The sequence below is a fragment of the Podarcis erhardii genome (genome assembly GCF_964252035.2).
Source record: "Podarcis erhardii genome assembly, chromosome: 17".
Lineage (NCBI taxonomy): Eukaryota > Metazoa > Chordata > Lepidosauria > Squamata > Lacertidae > Podarcis > Podarcis erhardii.
Genome location: NC_138515.1, coordinates 11,242,307 through 11,264,740, shown reverse-complemented (window position 1 = coordinate 11,264,740; position 22,434 = coordinate 11,242,307). Strand labels below are relative to the sequence as shown.

Here is a 22,434-nt window from a genome sequence, read left to right as displayed (position 1 = left end):
CCATCACCCAGGATGCTCATCTGTGTGGTGAAGCTGGAGGTGCCCTTTTATTACTGGTTTGTTTTTCAGGTGCTTTATGATGAGTTATGGGACCCGGGTGGCGCTGTGGGTTAAACCACAGAGCCTAGGGCTTGCCGATCAGAAGGTTGACAGTTCGAATCCCCGTGATGGGGTGAACTTCCGTTGCTCGGTCCCTGCTCCTGCCAACCTAGCAGTTCAAAAGCACGTCAAAGTGCAAGTAGATCAATAGGTACCGCTCCGGCGGGAAAGTAAACAGCGTTTCCGTGTGCTGCTCTGGTTCGCCAGAGCGGCTTTGTCATGCTGGCCACATGACCCGGAAGCTGTACGCCGGCTCCCTCAGCCAATAAAGTGAGATGAGCACCGGAACCCCAGAGTCGGTCACGACTGGACCTAATGGTCAGGGGTTCCTTTACCTATGATGAACTACCACATCACGTTCATACATTCAAGTGACAAAAACCCAACACATGAGTGGCTTTTTCATGCAAAGTCTGTTTTCTCCAGATGGGCCCTCCTGCAAAAATAACACGGTGAGATCCCTCCATGAGAATCCGACTATCTCTACAACAAAGATGTATAAAATGAACTTGTTCCTCCATGTAACAGGCAAGAGAAGAACTTGAGCAAGGTTCAGAATTTGGCCAGATTAAAAGGGTCATTTCCCTTTAAAGCGAAGTTCCAAGGTTACTTTTGGGAGCGAGGAAGAAGAATACGTACAGTGAGCCGACAAATGCCACATCAAACCAGAAGGCCAAACCATGAATTAGCCCAGACTGCATCATTTGGAAAACAAAGGGGATTTCCACTCTGTAGAAGAAGAAAGTTGCCAGTGTGGCATTTGAAATCCATGGTTAAAAATTACAAATATCACCATTCATTTAGACACTGGTCCGCTAAGCACAACACATTTACCAGAAATAAGGTAGAATGGATTTTTATCCAAGATAATTTATTATAACAAAATCTAGCTATGTACTCAATTATTATACCTTGTACAGTGGATGCTCGGGTTGTGAACGTGATCCGTGCGGGAGGCACGTTCGCAACCCGCAGTGCCATGTCTGCGCAGGTCGCAATTTGGGGTTTCTGCGCATGCGCATAGTGCGATTTAGTGCTTTTGCGCATACGCAAGCACCGAAACCCGAAAACGTGCAACCTGAAGCGTCTGGAACCCAAGGTATGACTGTATTTCATTTTATTTACTAGGATTATCTTGACAGATGTCATTACTCTTAAAACAACAAAAACTTCACACCAAGTTATATTTTACCCTAAATACTGTGCTTAGTCGCCTGCAGCAATTTGCAAGGCTAAAATGCCATTAAGGATTAGAGGCTTAAAATACCCTGGATGGGATCCACACACATGCTGTGAAGTCCCTCACTTGCTTGTAAGCGGAAAAGTGTAGAAAGAAACAATTATTTGACATGGAAAGGCAGGACTTTTTCCAGACACTTACCTATGCAAATCTTCCTCTTCTGCGTCTGTAAAATTGACCGTGTACTTCACTGTCCGGGCCATTAAAATTCTTATGTCAAATGTATCCTGAGGGTTGAAGAGGAGAAAAAAAGAGAATCAGACCCCTGCTCTCCTCTAGCGCTGCAGGCTTACAAAACAGAAAATTCCTCCTCCCACAATAATATACCTTCTCTTGGTCCCTTTGATATGCTATTTTAGTTGTTCCTCTCTCTGTTAAAAGAAATTTGCACCGCATACACATTGCTTATATCTGGAACCCTGAGGGATTTCTATATTGAGGGGCATTTCTGACCTTCATACTACGCCCAGTTAATGCTTCAGGAAAGCCAGTGCTTTTTTTCTGGGGGGATGCATACCCCTAAACATTTTGTGAATCTTTGTACTTTTGTCCATTTACTGTATTTATTTCCCCCGATTTGAACTATGAAATGGTGATTTTCTTGCGTCAAAATGAGAGTACCACTAAACATTTTAAAGGGAAAAAAGCACTGAGGAATGCAGTACCAATTCTATCAGGGAGAGACAATATGGTGCCCTCCAGCTGTTGTCGGGGCTCCCATCATCCCTGACTCCTGGTCCTGCTGACTGGGGTTGATGGGAGTGGAGTCCGGCAACACAGGAAGGCACCCCACTGGCTGCCCAGTTAAAGCTGGCAAGCCATGAATTTAAGTTTCCTTCCTTGCACTTACAACCAACCCACAAAACCTGCTCATGGTTATGCACTGGTCAATGGAATAATATTTGCCTCAGAACAACTCCAAACAGACTTTTACATTTCTGTTTACTCAGATGCTCTCAGAAAAAAATGACTTGGCTGTGATCAAAAGAATTACCAGTTAATTCATGGGTAGGCAAACCAAGGCCCGGGGGCCGGATGTGGCCCAATCGCCTTCTAAATCCGGCCTGCGGACGGTCCAGGAATCAGCGTGTTTTTACATGAGTAGAATGTGTGCTTTTCTTTAAAATGCATCTCTGAGTTATTTGTGGGGCGTAGGAATTCGTTCATTTTTTCTCTCCAAAATATAGTCCGGCCCCCCACAAGGTCTGAGGGACAGTGGACTGGCCCCCTGCTGAAAAAGTTTGCTGACCCCTGAGAATTACGAGGTATGACCCATTCACTGATGTTGACCTTAAGGGAAAGCAAAGCAAAAACAAACACATGTGACATGCTGCTCTGTTCCACATGGATGCCACCTCTGTTCTATAGCATTATTGCTCCTGCTATTGTTATTATTATGAGCTGCCAGGGACTGGCTGGATGAGGAAGAATGGTGGCTGTCTCCCACCCAAGAGCCCCCAGGGAGGACACAGAAGAAGAAGACTTAGACCTCGGGATGTGGTGGTGGGACACTGAAGAGCAGTCCAGGGAAGGGAGGAGGAGGAGGAGGAGGAGGAGGAGGAGGAGGAGGAGGAGGAGGAGGAGAAGAAGAAGAAGAAGAAGAAGAAGAAGAAGAAGAAGAGTAGTAGTAGTAGTAGTAGTTTGGATTTGATATCCTGCTTTATCACTACCCTAAGGAGTCTCAAAGTGGCTAACATTCTCCTTTCCCTTCCTCCCCCACAACAAGCACTCTGTGAGGTGAGTGGGGCTGAGAGACTTCAAGAAGCGTGACTGGCCCAAGGTCACCCAGCAGCTGCATGTGGAAGACCAGGGAAGCGAACCCGGTTCACCAGATTACGAGATTACCGCTCTTAACCACTACACCACACTGGCTCTCGGGGAGGTGCTAGAAGACGCGTGTCAAGAGAGGGAGATCCTTCCAGGACAGGGGTAGAGGTTGAGAGTCACAGTGTGAGCGCAGACTCAGGCAGAGAGGAGCCAGAGGTTGCCCTGCTATCCTGCAGCAGGACAGTCCCAGTCGAGGAGAGTCCTGTATGTTGCTGAACAGCAGGCAAGAAGAGCCCAGAGGAGGAGCTCGCCCTTCAACGCAGCCTTTGTCTGCTGGGGAGTGATCTGGAGTAAGATCGACTGGAAGGGGAGGGGGGGGGACAGTGGTCCATTTCAGCCATACCTCAAGCTGAACGAGTTGAGCTGGTATTTTCTGTTAAGAAAAAGCTAATTGCCTTCCATGCCTCACAGTCTTTCTTGCCCTGTGGTCAACCTGGGCTCACTTGACAGCTTGAAAGACCTTCATTGGCTCCCAGTATGTTTCCGAGCACCATTTAAAGTGTTGGTGCTGACCTTGAAAGCCTTAAACGGCCTCGGCCCAGTAGACCTGAAGGAGCGTCTCCACCCCCATCATTCTGCCCAGACACTGAGGTGCAGCACCGAGGGCCTTCTGGCGGTTCCCTCATTGTGAGAAGCAAAGTTACAGGGAACCAGGCAGAGGGGCTCGCTCCTCAGTGGTGGCACCTGCCTTGTGGAACGCCCTCCCATCAGATGTCAAAGAAATAAACTATCTGACATTTAGAAGATATCTGAAGGCAGCCCTGTTTAGGGAAGTTTTTAATGACTGATGTTTTAATGTATTTTTAATCTCCTGTTGGAAGCTACCCAGAGTGGCTGGGGAAACCCAGCCAGATGGGCAGGGTATGTATGTACGTATAAATAAATATTATTATTATTATTATTATTATTATTATTATTATTATTATTATTGACATTAACCCACGTGTCACCCCAGGTCTCAGGGCAGAGAAAAATACAACATTACAACACACAAACAGTTTAAAACAACTTACAATTACAGAAGTAAGGTGGGTTCTACAAATATACGCCCCCTAGTGTCAAAAGCCTGGGCGAAGAGGTGTCCCTTCCACATTCACCAGATGCTACATAATGAAGGGGCCAGATGCACCTCCGTGGGGAGGCAGTTCTGCAACTTAGGGACCCCCCCCCAGCCCCTGAGCTCCTGAAGGTGGAGGAAGAAGGCAAAGGAAAAAGCGAGGAAATAAAAAATGACTTACTACAATAGGTTGCCTAAAGTATTCATCTACAGCTGCATTGCGGAGACTGGACAGATTGACTCCATAAAAACACTGCTGGTACCTAGAAGAAATAATGCAGTTGTAAAGAAAAGAAAAGAAAATTGCACAACGAAATCTCTATAAGCTGCATGTAACAGCCACAGATCCATGCACATTCTTCAAACCGCCTATGAAACCCGATCAAAGCCTATTTTTTGATATGCAAAGATACTGTCTTTCCATTCAGCTAACCTCTTCAAATAGCATGCAGCGTGTGGGTTATTCATTGTGTACTGGATTAATGAGCTCAGCAAACAAGGGTGAGAGATTGCTGCTTAATTCTCCCAAGGAAGAGCCCTCCGTTGGCGCCTCTTTCATGTTTCAATGTACCGGAAGTCTTTGAAAACCTTACGCCCCACGTGAGGGCAGCACACACAGCTGAGAAACCCAACAGACCACAGAACTCCCCACCATTGTTGCTATCCTACAACTATTTCCCAAGGCCCCGAGAGGGACCAGTTTTTGAGGCCCAACTAGCTTCAACCAGGAACTGACGACCGAGAGGAAGAACTTGAAATTTACGTGCATTCATCAGCCTTAAGCAACACAACAGCAAATGCACTTTTCTCAGGCGCAAGTGTCATCCAGATGTAAAGCTCATGTTTCAAAGCAAACTCTGATTTAAAGAAGTGCCCGGGAGCTCCGAAATTGGAGCCCTGACTGAAAGGCTGCCGGGCAATGGAAGGCGGGTTAAGCCAGGGGTCTTGGGAGGTGACGCAATGGACCCTTGCCCCTCTTGGCTGATAAAATTCAGCAGAGAGACGACGGCTGCCTGGGCAAAGGAGGTGGTTGTCAGGCAACTGCCACTGGCTCAGAGGCGAGAGGGGAAAAGCCGGGTGGATTACAGAGAGCCCCCGAAGATCGTGGGAAGCAGCACCTCCTCCGCGGAGGAGAGTAACCACGCCTCCAATGGAGAGGAGCTTCAGGGCTCGGAGGAGGCGAGGCAGTGCCAGAACACCTTGCCTGGGCAAAGCGGGGAGGAGGGAGGTCCTCTGTTACTCACGCCCTCCTTGCGCAGTAAGCTTTCGCACTGAGAGGGAGGCGCAGACTGGGCGTCAAGAAACTACTCTGCTGGGGAAGGTTTAAGGACCGCCCACCAGTGGCGTAGCGTGGGGAGTGCAGGGGGGCCGGCCGCACTGGGCGCAACATCTGGGGGTTAGGGTTAGGGGGCGCAAATCCATGGGTTAGGGGGCGCAAATTACTTGCCTTGCCCCGGGTGCTGACAACCCACGCTACGCCACTGCCGCCCACTCTCAGATTCTGCCAGTGAATGAGCCAGCCACGGGAGAGTGGCGCTCTGGGCAGATAAAGTTTATTTTGGCATCAAAAGCAAGGCTTCACAGCCGACCAGGGAGGCATTTGCCTGCTTGCTCTCGAGCAACCCCTTGGAACCCTAACAGTGGTTGATGCCCTTTTACAAGGGGGGGGGGGGAGCGTCGTACCTGTTTGAAGGGGGTAGCGATAAGACCGCTCCTTAAGAAACACCCCCTAGACAGTATTCTGAGAATCTATGCAACTACCAACCATTGCCAAACTCCCTTTTGGGACAAGGTGTTTGTGCTGCTGATTGTTGATCAACTGCATGCAAAGCGACCTAGACCCGGCGCTTTTCACCAGAGACCCTTCTCATCGTCCCCCTTCCCCGAGAGGATGGCAACCCGAGAACAGACCTTTTCTGTGGTGGCTCCCTGTTTGTGGAATGCTCTCGCCGTGTCTTTAGGTGCCACGTGGAAAAATCCTCTTTACCCAGGCCTTTGGCTATTAAACAGTCTGTGTCATTTTAAATGTGGAAGGATTGATTTGGGACATTCAGATTCAAAAGGACTAAGAAACAAAATTTGAGTTTTACTCCTGAACATAGAGATCTGGATGGAAAAAATGGACCTTCTTGAGATAGAGTTTTTATAAGATTGGGTGTTTGAAACCAAAGACTATCAAAAAGATGGCAAAGACTATCAAAAAGACGGCAAAGTGGAGCTGAGTGAGATTTGGACATGGATGTGGGGTCTCCGGGCTGAGAGCAGACTTGATGGACATTGGGGATCGAAACCGGGAAAGGGGGGAGGAAATTCGGAATCCAAAGGGTGTAAAACTATACTTTGTTCTTTATTTTTTTTACTTTGTTCTGTTTTGCGTACTAAAGAGGGGAATTCGTGGAAGGGAACAGGGGTCGATCTTTGGGGGGAAAAAATATTTTTACGGTTTGAACATTGGGTCAAGGATAAATAAGCTTAAAATTTGGGGTAAGAACTTGTTGAATTAATTTAATGGAAATGGAATACAAGAGGGGGTGGGGTGGGGAAGTCCTGGAAGGATGTTAATGAAAGTAAGGCCTAAATGTAAATGTTTCTTCTTTTTTCTTTTTCTTTCTTTCTTTTTTCTTTTATATTTTGGAAACCTCAATAAATATTATTTTTTTAAAAAAATTAAATGTGGAAGGATTGTTATCACGAAATTTTCTGTGATTGTTCTGTTGTTGTTGTTGTTATGCCATGTAAATTATGTTTTTAATGTTGTACACCATCCTGGGATCCTTGGTTAAAGGGCAGTATACACGGGTTAAGTACTTAATTCGTTCCGGAGGTCCGTTCTTAACCTGAAACTGTTCTTAACCTGAAGCACCACTTTACCTAATGGGGCCTCCTGCTGCCGCCGCACCACCAGAGCAAGATTTCTGTTCTTATCCTGAAGCAAAGTTCTTAACCTGAAGCACTATTTCTGGGTTAGTGGAGTCTGTAACCTGAAGCGTATGTAACCTGAAGCGTATGTAACCCGAGGTACCACTGTAGATTGAACTACTACTAATAATAATAGCTACTGATGTACATCACACAGCTAAGAAGGATTTAAAGGGAGCTGGTTGTGCTATAAGAATCCAAAATACAAAAAAAGGGAAAAACACAGCCTAAGCCTGGTTTGGAGAACCCGCCATTCTTGCCTTTGTGTCGCGAGGCCTGAAGTGATGTGGTGGCAGATGTGGTGCATCATCCTGCAGGGCTGGCAAACACTTGGTCGCTGGTCCCTGACGGACTTTCAGGGGCAAAGGAAAGGGCAAAAGGTTCCCCACTCCCGCTGTCCTTGGCCGCTTTTCCACAGTCAAATCAAGCAGCAAACACCCGGTCAAACATACTTCAAGACGCAAGTCAAACGCATGCCAGGCATCCAACCAGGCAGTGCATGAAGGATGTCCCTGCTTTTCCCAATACAGAAATTATATCCAGAAAGGAAAGGAAAACAGCTCTTAGAACACATCTAAGACAACATTCTTGTCTTAAAAACAGAACTGACCACTCGTGGGATTGAAAAGCTGATGCCTTGGACATTTACAGTCACTACTCAGTGCAAAAGAGCAGAATACACAGAGGCGCCAAGTGACAGGAGTCATCACTGCACAGCCCTATGACGTCTGGAGAAATATTTAACTCAAATCTGATTGAATCTGATCTCTATTGTCTTCAATGGATAAGAAATTATAACATACCTGGGATTTAAAAAACAAAACAAAACCCCCATTGGGGTAAACAAATGTTGCTGTGGAGGTCACCAGGAGTGCAAATTCACCATGTGGTGTTGCAGTGGCACCACTTTCTGAAAGATTTAGCAAAAGTTTGTACAACATCTAGCTCTGTCCCAGACCTGGCAAAATGGAGCAGTATGGCTAAAATCAAGTGAAACTCAATACACTCCATATAATCTTAGAATCACAAAACCACTGAGTTGGAAGGGACCCCAACGGACATCTATTCCAACCCCCTGCAATGCAGGCATCTTAACTAAAGCATCCATGACAGATGGCCATCCAAACCTCAGAATTAATAGCTAAGGAGGTTTCAGGAGCCTTTATTTACATCAGGCCATTCTCCTTTGTCATGTTCATCTGGTTTGGGGAGAAAATCTGCAAAAAACCCCACACGATTTCCCTGCAAAACCCACATTTTCTACGTTTCAGTTTGGTACCCCTCCTGCAAATTGTCCAAATCTCGTTCTGACTTCGTAACGAGGCACGTAGATAGTATCATGGCTTTCATTGGCTTTCTGAAAACTAATGGAGTAACGGCTTTCTGACTTTGTTTCTTTGCTTATAAAGTACATGACTCGTTACTCTCTGGTAGCTACAAATGCCTAATACAGTGGACCCTTGTGTAACGTAATCTTCGGGTTGTAAATGTGGCAACCCCGGAAGTGGGTTTGCCACTCGCACATGCACAGAAGTGCTCTGCGGCGCTGCACGCATGCGCAGAAAGCAGTCCTCCGGTTATGAAATTTTCGGGATATGGCCAGGCCTCCAGAACGGATCCCGTTCCTAACCAGAAGTACCACTGTACTGTACATCAATGTAAGTTACTTTCCTTAAGGGCAGGAGTAAGAAGATTTCATCCCTGCCAGTACAGTGGTACCTCAGGTCAAGTACCTAATTCATTCCGGAGGTCCGTTCTTAACCTGAAACTGTTCTTAACCTGAAGCACCACTTTAGCTAATGGGGCCTCCTGCTGCTGCTGCGCTGCCGGAGCATGATTTCTGTTCTCATCCTGAAGCAAAATTCTTAACCTGAAGCACTATTTCTGGGTTAGCGGAGACTGTAACCTGAAGCGTAAGTAATTTGAAGCGTATGTAACCTGAGGTACCACTGTATAAATGTTAAGAACATACTCAAAACACAGGCAAAACCAATGGTGAAGTCTCTCTCACTTTCTTACAAAATCTTTACTTGTTTTAAAAAAACCTCTGAAATCCAAGTCTCACATTTTCTCCACCTGAAGACCCAAAGGCCACAAGACGGCACAATGCGTTGATACTACCAGAGAGGCTTCTAACCTGCCAAAGCTTACAAGGAAACTGTTGTGCTTCTGCCTCAGGCTGCTCATTAGGATTACGAAGCATGAACTATCCGTACGCAACAAATATCTGAGTTGCTTATTTGGCTTGCTGGGACACAGAAACGGTGCACACACAAAACGACAAAATGATGGGCTGGCACCATTCCATTTCAGCTTATCATTGTTATTACAGGAACTGGAAATAGAAAGAATGACAAAGATGGAGAAAAACAGCTCATACAGAAGACAAGTTTTGCAAACCCACCAGTGCAGAAAACAAGCTTTGAGTATAAATAAGTCTAAGTTGGGTCTATGAAGGTGCAGCCACATGGTGCTGCTGAAACCAAGAGATGCAGGTTCAGTTCCACAAAGAACACATCTTCCAGTGGTTTGTGTCCTCTTCTGCCAGTGAACACAGCAATTGGCACCCAAGGCCAATGCAAACGCTAAGTGCCAATGGCTTCCTCCTTCCACAAGGAAGCCCTGCTTGTCTGCACTACTATGGGATGACCACCAAAAATAAGCAACATGCACAGAGCAGGAGTCATCTCTGGAGCTTGCCTGCACACGTCATAGTCTGCCACTTGGACGCATCCAGAAGCAAATGTCAGTTTGAATGGACATAAAAATGCAATCCCCAAATCCAAATTAAAGCAGCACTTTATAGGCCAACCAAAATGCCACCAAACAGTGTGAAAGATTTCAAGTTCTCCAGAAATCTTAATCAGGCTACATGTTAAAACACACACACACGGGGCAAGGAGAGAGGGGAAAGAATGGATGATGGGCAACCAATCAGAGTCTGCCAAGAGGAGGTAACAGACATTCAAAATGAGGCTCCTTTAGATGCTATGCAGGTGAGAGGCTGCTGCGTCAAGTCTTCTTGGGAAGGAGAAACATGTGTTTGACCACCTGTATTTCTTCTCACCTCTTCTCCCCCCTTGGTTCTTTTTCTTTTTTGTGACATCTTGTTGGTCCAACAGATACTGTCCTAATATGGGATTTGGATTGTTTTCTATGGACCAGCATGACTACCTTTAGGTAAAGGTAAAGGGACCCCTGACCATTAGGTCCAGTCATGGCCGACTCTGGGGTTGTGGCGCTCATCTCGATTTATTGGCCGAGGGAGCCGGCGTACAGCTTCTGGGTCATGTGGCCAGCATGACTAAGCCGCTTCTGGCAAACCAGAGCAGTGCATGGAAACGCCGTTTACCTTCCCGCCAGAGTGGTACCTATTTATCTACTTGCATTTTGACATGCTTTTGAACTGCTAGGTTGGCAGGAGCAGGGACCGAACAATGGGAGCTCACCCCGTCATGGGGATTTGAACCACTAACCTTCTGATCAGCAAGCCTAGACTCTGTGGTTTAACCCACAGCGCCACCCGCGTCCCATGACTACCTTTATATTTGCATAAAATAGAATATTCTAGTTACAGTTCAATGTGTTAGCTAAGAATGAATGGTTCAAAGCAGGAATGACAAATCATCGTCTCTATGTAGCATCTCCCAGATGTTGCTGGATTACAGCTTCCATGACCCCTGGCCATTGGCCAAGCTGGCTGGGGCTGGCAGGAGGGGTGGTCCAGCAATATCTGGAGGGCCATAGGTTCCTCACCATGCAAGCAGGGTTTCAAAACCCCGTGGATTAGCATTTCATAAATCACAACCTCTCTTCTGATGGTGTAAACTCAAATCTGAACAATTCAACCAGATCCTCAGGTAGAAATGGAAGAAAAATCTGCATGATCTAATAATAAACAGTGGCTCAATTCATTTTACAGCAGTTTTTGGTTCCATCTGCATTAGGAAAAGTGCAAGAAATGGGAATTTGCAAAGCAGAAAGTGGGCAACCAATGTATACGGAGGTCACAGAGGATATTCCTATTGCATTGTAACTAGATTTCACAAGTGATATGAAGCTCTCGCCACTGTGCATCTTCCCTACAGCCCCCTTGTAATGTCTGATTTAAAACAACATTTTAGAAGATGCTACTTCATAGCATGCTGCCTCAAACTCCTGCCTCCCGCCCTCCCCCCAATATTACATAATAGGTTGGGAAAGAGGAGCAATGTACAGTGCGATGGCACACAGAGTTAAATTAGATCTTATGGTATGGGAAAGGGGAGGAAAGATCAAGTCAAATCTCAGATCATGTTGTGATTGGTACCCTGACTTAATTCTCAGGTATCCCCTAATACAAAGCCAAAAGGCAGTGGCACGGAAGAGGGAAGGGTCATCATGAGAACATGAGCAAGGCACACTTAGTTCTGTGACTACGTAAGCGATGTGGCCACATCCACCCAGTCCTCAATTTGAGCCAGGATAGAACCCCAAGACCTTCTGATTGTAGCCCCAAGAACCCTTTTCAATCTCAGGAATCAGCGTTGCTGCATGTGACTGACATACAAGTAACATGAAGCCTAAGGCATTCTGGACACCACAAGATGGCAACTCTAATCCCAACACTGCCTTGGCCAATTCTGAGATTCGTTTTTGCTTGATGGGAGCATCCTTGCCCTTCGACGGCTGCATCATCCTGATGCCATGCCCCTCTTGCCACCCCTTGAATGCAGGGCAAAGAGTTCTCTCATCGCATCTATCTCTCTGCTTGGAGCAGGACTGCATGGTACCATGTCTCCTGTTGTAGGCTATATTTGCGGAGACAATCTCATCGAATGAAGCCATTCTCTTTCCTAGACAGGTCCTGCCTCTGCCTCGTAATGAAAAAGCCATCAAGTGAAGAGCCACCACACGACGAATGCTTCAAAGTGCCAAGCCATCACATGAGAACAGTTATCAATGCACAAACAACATGGCCACACGAATCAGCTGTAAGCGCCATGGTTGCAGATCAACAAAACAGAAATGGGTTAGGAAATTAGGAAGTTTCTTTTGACAGATACAATTCACCACTGCATTGTGATTCCAAGAAGCAGTTTCATTTTGAGACCTCTGTTATGCTGCAGAGCAAAAGACATTTTCTTTTCCTTTCCTTTTTTTTTTTTTTTTTTTTTTTTGAAAAAAGTGAAATAATCATTACCAAAAATTGGCTCTGGAGTAGTGTTCCATGTAGAGCTGTTCATCGGAAAAAGGAGCCAAATGAATGTCACTAAATGTTGGAAACATCATTCCTAGTGAACAAAAGATAATATACAGTAGCAAAGTTCAAATCTTCTGTGTAGCCCTACTTAAACATTTGTTGGAAACATCCAGTAAACATCATCCACTCTCCATCTCAAACAGTTTATCTCTTTATAATTCTGGAGTGGATAATAATTTATGCTCTAATTCTTGATCACATTTCAGTAAGCCCATTAGCAACAATAAAGAACTTAAGACGGCAAGTCAAATATGCTGCCATGAGTGATAAAACCTTGCAGTTTTTAACTCATTTGTGATTAGGTATTTAAATAATTTCTTCCTTAAAAACAAAGGCAATATTATATCCTCATTCATCTTCTACAGCTGGAGGAAAAGGATAATATTTCTGAACAACTATCTACAGACTCAACGTATAATTGTTAATACATTGCCACTAAACAAACCATCAACAGTTTCAGATGTTCACTAAGCATACTTCAAGGCTGACAATATAAAGGAACTGGTAATGATGTTGTGTGTTTATCAATGATATCAAAAGACTGCAAAACATTTTACAAACCTTATGCCCATTTCACAGACTATCTAATGCAAAACACACAAGCATGAGCACATTACAGACTTGTACTGCAAACAGAGAAGGACAAGGAATCAGTCATCCATACCTCCATTAAATAAGGTCTTAACCTACCCAACAACTATGGAAATAAGTCCGGATAATATATTTTTATAAGTGAATTGGTTAAAACCAGTGCACCTGGCAATGCAGAAATGAACTAGCCTATGAAGGAGATGCAGGAAATGTATAGGAAATTATACTTCTACTTAATGAATAATACAGTGTTAGGTAGGAGGAAAATTGTTCCATTTCTGCAAACACAGTTTGAGATGGGGAGTTGCATTGTCAAAAGGCAATGCCATTGTAAAGAATGTAGAGATTACAGACTGAAATCCTAAAACTCTTTACTCCCAAGTAGTCACTGAATTCAGTATTCATTTAGAGTAAATTGTTTCATGATAGCAATCTCACAGTGCATAGATTTAAAATGCTTTATAAACAGAAATCATTAACCAAGGGGAGTGCAGCTCCATTGCATTTATATCATGAACAAAAAAAGACTTAACATTAGTACAAACGGCATTGCCATTAAAGCAGGATTTGAATCAGAAGCACAGAGATTAAGACATCTATTACAATAAGAAACACTAACTTTTAAAGCAGCAAAGTGTACCACCGGAGGAGGACAAAGAATCTGAACCTTTAGGCTGAGAGAGATATTTGCTGCATCCCGAGGAAGACTTGGCTTAAAGTCAAACATCTTGCCAGCCTTTCCTATTCCACGCTGCACCCAACTCCCTCTTAGTTTATGCTAGTTTTGTTTTTGCAAAATCCAGACATAATTGTCCAGACATTCTCTACAAAGCATTCTAAACAGGTGCTCTGTAGAGAAGCCCCCCCCCCTCCTGCATTTTAATTTAAATGGGCTGTAAATTTTTCCCATCCTGTCATTTCCCTAGTCCAGATGCTTCCCAGGACAAAAGTTGTTTTAGAATGAAATCATCTTGAAAGTTTCAGAGTGAAAGCCTTGCTTCTAATATTAATTCAGCTGTCTCTTAGCGGACTTGTGTCAGGGATTCTCTCTAGTAGCGAGTCCAAGACTGTATTTGGAGACAAAAGTGGAAACAGAACTCTTTGGTGATGCATGGTCTCATCTGCGGATTATTGCATTGAGCTTATTGTGGAGGATATAAGGCATGAATCGAGAAGCAATCAGGAATATTAAATATGCCAGAAAGACGCTAACATGAGCTCTGACAGTGGTGGGAGGCGGGGGGTTGTATTCCAAAGACCCTACGAAATCACCACTACTCTGATCCAAGTTGGCAAATTCTTATTTCCTCCAGTTCATTCCTGTGGAACACAGACTCACCATTTGACTTGAGCCACTTCTTGGAGTGGAGGTAACTTTCCAGCATTCTCTCGTTAAACAGCATATAACCCATTGGCTCAGAAACAATGACGTCGACATTCTCAGGCAAGGAGATTTCCTCAATTTTCCCCGTCAAAACGCTGATCTTATCAGAGAGATTGTTACTTTGTACTAGAATCTGTAACGGGGAGGCATAAAAAAAACACACAAACAAACTGCATTAGCTTCTTTCATCTATAAATAATATGTATTTATTAAATAGTTCTTCATTTGATTTACAGCCCAGAGTGGCTGGGGAAACCCAGCCAGATGGGTGGGGTATAAATAAATAAATATAATAATAATAATAATAATAATAATAATAATAATAATAATAATAATAATTATCCCACCCAAAGGAGCTCAGGATGGCAAACAAGTGATAAGGCGATAAAAACAATTACAATGCAGATGTGGATCAGGAAGGATCTCAACCTAAAAGGCTGGTTGAAGGAGGAAGGTCTTCCAGAGGCCTCCAAAAGACAACAGACGGCCCCTGTCAAATATTCAAGAGGAGGAATTTCAAAAGGCAGGTGCCACAGTACTGAAGACCCTGAAAAAAGTGCATCTAGACATGATGGCACCTGCAGAAGCCTCTCACCTGCAGAACGCTGTGATCAATGGAATGTTAACAAAGAAGCAGCGCTAGTATCATCTGTGCACTGATGACACCTGTCCCCAGAGCTCCCAGGGTTTGAAATTAGCCAGGCACCAGGCACATTTTGTACCTATGAGCCCCTGGAGACCAAGTGAAGACACCCAGGTGCAGGGCCGTATTGAGGTTTGATGAGGCCCTCAGCTCCTGAAGGTAATGGGGCCCTTTCTATGTCCAGCCATCCTTTGTCAACAACAAAATGTTGCTGTTTTTTGTGTTGAATATATGCTATATGGTCATTTATGGTATCTCAAGCCACTTGCACATGTTGCCATGCAACCAGTCATACAGAATGTAAGCACCCTGTATATAAAGGTAAAGGGACCCCTGACCATTAGGTCCAGTCGTGGCCGACTCTGGGGTTGTGGTGCTCATCTCGCTTTATTGGCTGAGGGAGTCGGCGTACAGCTTCCGGGTCATGTAGCCAGAATGACTAAGCCACTTCTGGCGAACCAGAGCAGTGCACGGAAACGCTGTTTACCTTCCCGCCAGAGCGGTACCTATTTATCTACTTGCACTTTGATGTGCTTTCGAACTGCTAAGTTGGCAGGAGCTGGGACCGAGCAATGGGAGCTCACCCCATCGCGGGGATTCAACCCGCCGACCTTCTGATCAGCAAGTCCTAGGCTCTGTGGTTTAACCCACAGCGCCACCCGCACCCTTCACCCTGTATATAGAAAGGAGACAACCAGGGATATTTGAGGGAGCAGGCTAGCAGGCGGGGCCCATGACAACAAAACACTGTTGCTGTCTGTAGGTTTTATTTTACTTGTTTTTTATCTTTTATCTTTTTCCCCTTTAAATTTTTTTTGGGGGGGGGCAAGAGAGTGGGGCCCTAAGAAGAAGAAGAGTTTGGATTTGATATCCTGCTTTATCACTACCCGAAGGAGTCTCAAAGCGACTAACCTTCTCCTTTCCCTTCCTCCCCACCCTGTGAGGTGAGTGGGGCTGAGAGACTTCAAAGAAGTGTGACTAGCCCAAGGTCACCCAGTAGCTGCGTGTGGGGAAGCAAACCCGGTTCACCAGATTACAAATCTACTGCTCTTAACCGCTACACCACGCTGGCTTCACTAAGCTTTAGCTTGTTTAGTTTCTACAGTGGAACCTCTATTTGCAACCATAATCCATTCGGTCGAAACAGGTCCCTGGGAGAGACGCTGTTGTGAGCAGATGCGGGTGGCGGTCACCACTCCTGCGCATGTGCGAAGGGCGTCAAACCCGCCAGTTACTTCTGGGTTTGCCGTGGTCACGACTTGGAATGACTGTAAGAAGAGGCGGTGGTAAGTAGAGGTTCGACTGTTATAAATCCGGCACTGTCCAGGGGTCAGGATGGTGCCTGACGTCTCCTGCCCCGCCCCCCTGGAGGTGCCTGCCTGGGGATCCTTGGATCTGGACTGTTTTCACACACTAGCAACACATCCTGTAGAATTCTATCCATTATATTTTATCTACACAATCAAAACAGATTGCAGGAACCAAAAGGTCATATTGAAAAATAAGACTTTAGAGCCATCTTGTCCAAAAATGGCAACCAGGCATTCCGTTTAGGCACCCGTAACCCTGGTTGAGGGATGCAGGTGGCTCTGTGGATTAAACCACAGAGCCTAGGACTTGCCGATCAGAAGGTCAGTGGTTCGAATCCCCGCGACGGGGTGAGCTCCCGTTGCTCGGTTCCTGCTCCTGCCAACCTAGCAATTTGAAAGCACGTCAAAGTGCAAGTAGATAAATAGGTACCGCTCCAGCGGAAAGGTAAATGGTGTTTCCATGTGCTGCTCTGGTTAGCCAGAAGCAGCTTAGTCATGCTGGCCACATGACCCGGAAGCTGTATGCTGGCTCCCTCGGCCAATAAAGCGAGATGAGCGCGCAAGCCCAGAGTCGGCCATGACTGGACCTAATGGTCAGGGGTCCCTTTACCTTTAACCCTGGTTGAAGGAGCCGTTTGGCACCTAGCTTAGATATCTGAATTTCTAACACTCAAATCTCCTAATACAAGGGGGTATCAAGTAGGCAAATTCAGAACAACTGTAGAAGCCCACAAGAATAATGCCTTAAGCCACCTATGTCGTCGTGTTTCCTTCCACACCTGCTAAAAACAAATAGAATCTTGATGTTGTAGTTTATCTGTTTTGATCATTTGTTGTTTTATTTGTGTTTCCATTTTTGTTGTACATTTTACGTTGTACATTGGCTAGAAGACTGGGATAATAAGTGACTAATTAATATAAAAAACTAAATTCTGCCCTTAACCAGAATTTCCAGAGCAGTATCTATTTTACTGACAGGCAAAACAAGCTAGAGAAGCACTGTACTCTAATAAAATAGCACTGAAGCAGTTTGATCACATGCCTGACCTTAAGCAGGCAAAATTCAACGCATTTCAGTTTAAAATGCTCAAGATTTTAAGGATTATGATTGCAGCCGAATCACTTGCTGAAACAAGGCCACAGACTTTTTAAGAATTTGCTTGGGATGAGGGAAACAAACTAGAAAATCTCATCAGATGTTGAAATGCAGAGGCTGGGAAAATATTGCTTTTTGTAGTGCTTCATAAAGCAGCTAGAAATTGGTTATTTTATCTGGCATGACGATGCACTTGGAACCACTAATCCTATGACTGCCAGATGGGCCACCCAAGGACTTGCGGCGTTACGTGACCCTTCTCCCCTCCTCTTTCTCTTGGGATGTAGCCCAATGTGGACCGCTTCTGGTGTACATAACTGGTAATTTTAGTGGACTTACAAACAAATCTCGATCTTTTCCAACTGGTGTTGAAGGAGTTGGCCCCTGCCGAGAATGGCTTCTACTACCTGATCTTGTGAGCTTCTAGTAATTGTGATTGTCCTCAGCAATGATCCTCCATCATTTTCACTGTTATTATATGGAAATAAAATGCAGAGCAACTAATATTTTAATATTTTAATGTTTCAATATTTTAATGTTGTATTTTAATTTTGTTTTTAAGTTGTATTCATTCAACTTGTTTTTATTATTGCTTGTTAGCCGCCCTGAGCCCGGCCTTGGCTGGGGTATAAATAATATATTATTATTATTATTATTATTATTATTATTATTATTATTATTATTATTATTATTATTATTTTATTATTATTATTATTATTATTATTATTATTATTATTATTATTATTAAAGGGCATTGACTGGATGCAGCACATTACACTGCACAATCTCTGACGGAGTGGTCCTTAGCTACCTGTAGGAGCACCATCTCTTGAACAATTATGTCCGTGTCCTAAAGTCATCTTCAGAGACTCTCTTCTGGGAGCTCCTATAATCTGGGGGCAGATGGGGGTGACTAGGAAGTACCAGAGTTTCCCATGATGTGTGAACCAGAAAACTATGGTTAATAGTTTCCAGCTATGCCAGGATATGAACCTGGCTTTCAAATTGGCTTAGGAATCCTGGGTTGTGTAGAAGCCATAAGCCATAGCTCCTCATTCGCACACAACAGGAAGCCGTGGTTTAACTGTGGCTTTCTGGTGTGTTTCCTCACACACATGGAAGGAAAGAGCAAAGGAGCTGTGGGTGGGGACTTAGTTCGCGTACACAGGCATTGTCTTATTAAGACAGGATTCGATCACGTAAACCAGGTCAATGTGGTGAAGGAAGGGAGATGAAATATATTAAATCAAGAAGACTGCTCTGAAAAAGCGGCTTAACAGAACAAAACTAGCAACTTAATTCCCTTTTCCATTTCCAAATTTCACCTTTTGTTCAGTAGAAACCATCATCCTAACCCTCATCCACAATGACATTAGCATCTATAAGAACAATCACTTCTTGTCTTTGGGCCCCTTTGGAAAATAAAGGCTCCTATATAGATCCCACCCCCTTCCACCAGCCTCAGATATTCCTCTGTATTCCTAGCAGCCTCTGTATTCCTCAAGGGCCAATTTTTTATTTCTAATGATCCCCAGCGCAAGTTGACCTCTTCCCCATAGACAACTGTTCCTCATGCATAGCTGCTCCCATGTCCTGTTTGTTCAAGTGCTCGCCATAAACTCCCTTCAGCTTGACACAAAATTCTTCCTTAATCTTTATACAAGTAACTGAAATCTCAGTCCTAAACACGTTTGTCTGAAAACACCCCATTTGTTTCAGTAGAGCACATTTCCAACTGAGCTTAGGATCGCAGCATTTCAACTGTAAGTCTAAATTAGGGAGTTGTGCGGGGGGAAACTTGGCACACTGAACTGAAAACACCAGCTGGTCATTTATAATTTTCTATGTTCAACCAAATGATGTCTGTGGCATGACAACATAGCACATAATTTAAAATCTAATCCAAATTATTTTGCATTCTATTACAGTCCATATAACTTCAGGAACAGCCAATATATTAAGATATCCAGAGTTTTGGATAAACGGCAGAGCCATTTAATTGAATGGCATCTATATACAGTGGTACCTTAGGTTAAGTACTTAATTCGTTCCCGAGGTCCGTACTTAACCTGAAACTGTTCTTAACCTGAAGGACCACTTTGGCTAATGGGGCCTCCTGCTGCTGCTGCGCCGCCAGAGCCTGATTTCTGTTCTCATCCTGAAGCAAAGTTCTTAACCTGAGGTACTATTTCTGGGTTAGCGGAGTCTGTAACCTGAAGCGTATGTAACCTGAGATACCACTGAATAGCTTTTTTAAAAAGTGAAGGGTAGTAACCACTATGTGCAGATTTCAGTTCTTCCCATTCCTAAACTCCAGATTTGGGTAACTTTTCAGTCTACTGATCTGTCCCTACTGGGCTGGTCTACAAAACTGGCAATAAGGACATCATTCGTTTCCTGAAGAAAGTTGTTGGGGATGACCCAGGAGCACCCAGCTGGGGGACATGTCACTCATTCCTGGTTGATGTTTTTAAGTCCAACAAGGACCAGGAGAGGCAGCTGCCTGGTTGTGGCCTCCAATATTGGTGCTTCAGACAGTAATGCTTTCACTGGGTTTCAGGTACAGCAAAAATATCATAGTCATGTAATGGGAGGTTCTAAATAAATTTAGTTTTTTACATTATTGAGCCATATGCAACTCTTGTTGACTAGGACTAATTCAGTGAAATTTTTGCATCTTCAGTGGACTTTCCCAATGAACAGACTTGTCAAAGCAGCTCTTTGTAAAATTTCAGTTACATTTGTTATGGGAGACACATGACCTTTCCAGATTTGCATCTGTTGTATGGGTTGTTTTACAGATTGATGGGCTGACTGTCTACCTTTCATTTCACTTTTAATCTGTATACGGCCTTTCTAGATTACTGCACACAAGGCAGTTTACAAGCCAAAGAAGCAGCAAAGATCACACACCTTATAAAAATCTGATCCAATACAGAAATGCCACTATAAAAACGTAGCTTTAAATAAACAACTAATAACAAATAAAAGTAATATTCAACAATCCATTAGAATATAATAGCACACAATAAAATTAAATATCAGCAAATGACAATTAAACAGAAATTCACTCTTAATTGCAATGAATAATTTCTAAACTATAATCAATAAAAGTAACAGCGAGTCACAGTGCATAAAATAACACATAACAAACTGAGAAGCCAAGACACACAATTGACAAAATTATTTTTTTAAAAATATCTCTGAACTCCTCTTGTCTCTTCTCTGCTGCTTCTGTCTGTTCCCCTTCCCTGCACCTCTCTGAAAACAGAACTGGGACTCCTGGACTAAAGGAAAGGTAAAGTTAAAAGGTAAAGGACCCCTGGATGGTTAAGTCCAGTCAAAGGCGACTATGGGGTTGCGGTGTCCATCTTGCCTTTCGGGCCGAGGGAGCCAGCGTTTGTCTGCAGACACCTTTTCTGGGTCATGTGGCCAGCAGGACTAAACCGCTTGTGGTGCAACAGAACACCGTGACGAAAACCAGAGCACACGGATATGCCATTTACCTTCCCACCGCAGAGGTACCTATTTATCTACTTGCACTGGTGTGCTTTCGAACTGCTAGGTTGGCAGGAGCCAGGACAGAGCAACGGGAGCTCACCCCGTCATGTGGATTTGGACTGCCAACCTTCCGATCAGCAAGCCCAAGAGGTTCAGTGGTTTAGACCACAGCGCCACCCGCGTCCCACTAGAAAAGTTCTTTAGTCGTAGACTAAAGAACCAGAATCAGAGCTGGAGGGAGGGGGCTTTCGAGACCATCCATCCCAACTCCTTGATCCAGGAAGGAAATCCAGAGCTGGAGGATCTGCCACTGATAATACAAATAAATTTTTATTTATATCCCACCCTCCTCAGCCGAAGCAGGCCTCAGGGCGGCTAACAACAATAAAATAATACAACATTCTAAAATCATTTCATTAATTAATTAATTCAAATTAATTCAAATCAAGGGGGTTGGACTCGATGGCCCTTGTGGTCTCTTCCGATTCTATGATTCTATGATTCTATGATTCTATGATTCAAATCAAATTGATGGCAACCATTGGGCTAGAGTTCTATGAAGATTGCCAAAGGAGGGAGTCAGGCTGTGCCCTGGCCAAAGCCTTGGTGGAACAGCTCTGTCTTGCAGGCCCTGAGGAAAGATGTCAAGTCCTGCAGGGCCCTAATCTCTTGTGGCAGAGCGTTCCACCAGATTGGAGCCACAGCCGAAAAGACCCTAGCTCTGGTTGAGGGCAGCCTAACCTCTCTGTGGCCTGGGACCTTCAAGATGTTTTTGTTTGAAGATCGTATGTTCCTCCGTGGGACATACCAGGAGCGGCAGTCCTGTAGGTACGAGGGTCCTAGGCCATATAGGGCTTTAAAGGTTAAAACCAGCACCTTAAACCTGATCCTGTACTCCACCGGGAGCCAGTGCAGCTGGTATAGCACTGGGTGAATGTGATTCCACAGCGAGGACCCCGTAAGGAGTCTCGCCGCGGCATTCTGCACCCGCTGGAGTTTCTGGGTCAGTCTCAAGGGCAGCCCCATGTAGAGCTAGTTACAACAATCCAGTCTGGAGGTGACCGTCACGTGGATCACAGTGGCTAGGTCAGGGCGAGAGAGGTAAGGAGCCAACTACTTAGCTTGGCGGAGATGAAAAATGGCTGCCTAACCTCTGCTTAAAGACCTTGAGGGAGGGAGAGAATTGCCCTCTCCTGGTAACAGAGGTCCTGCAGTGAAAGCAAGTCTAGGCTCCACCCCAAAACAAAGAGGACTAATAAGGAGTGCACAGAAGCAGCACTTCATGGGCAACAGGGACTCAAACTGCTTGGCCCCCCTCAATTTGCAGCACACCGATGCAGATCTCTTTCTCTTGCGCACAGCAAAGCGTGCCAAACTCATTCAGCCGCGGGACCCAATCCAATGTGCTCACCTCAGCATATTTGGCCACAGAGCTGGCTTCCACTGCATAGACTTTTCTCGCTCCAGCCTGCACAGCAAAAAACGAAAGGATTCCTGACCCACAGCCAACATCTAGGATCACCTT

At 44.7% G+C, this 22,434-nt stretch overlaps 1 protein-coding gene across 4 annotated transcripts in view; it reads right to left on the bottom strand.

Moving 5' to 3' along the window:
• The window catches only part of LOC309332263 (histone-arginine methyltransferase CARM1-like), a gene marked incomplete at its 3' end in the record, with an annotated part of 57,480 nt that overhangs the window by 8,460 nt on the left and 26,586 nt on the right, over positions 1 to 22,434 (bottom strand). For all 4 annotated transcript variants that reach the window (XM_081845319.1, XM_081845321.1, XM_081845320.1 and 1 more), the window contains exons 5-10: positions 22,321 to 22,431; positions 14,315 to 14,492; positions 12,325 to 12,415; positions 4,405 to 4,486; positions 1,481 to 1,566; positions 739 to 828 (exon numbers count right to left, since the gene is read on the bottom strand). In XM_081845319.1, the coding sequence (XP_081701445.1) occupies positions 739 to 828; positions 1,481 to 1,566; positions 4,405 to 4,486; positions 12,325 to 12,415; positions 14,315 to 14,492; positions 22,321 to 22,431 (638 nt within the window). The remainder of the gene's footprint in view (positions 1 to 738; positions 829 to 1,480; positions 1,567 to 4,404; positions 4,487 to 12,324; positions 12,416 to 14,314; positions 14,493 to 22,320; positions 22,432 to 22,434) is intronic.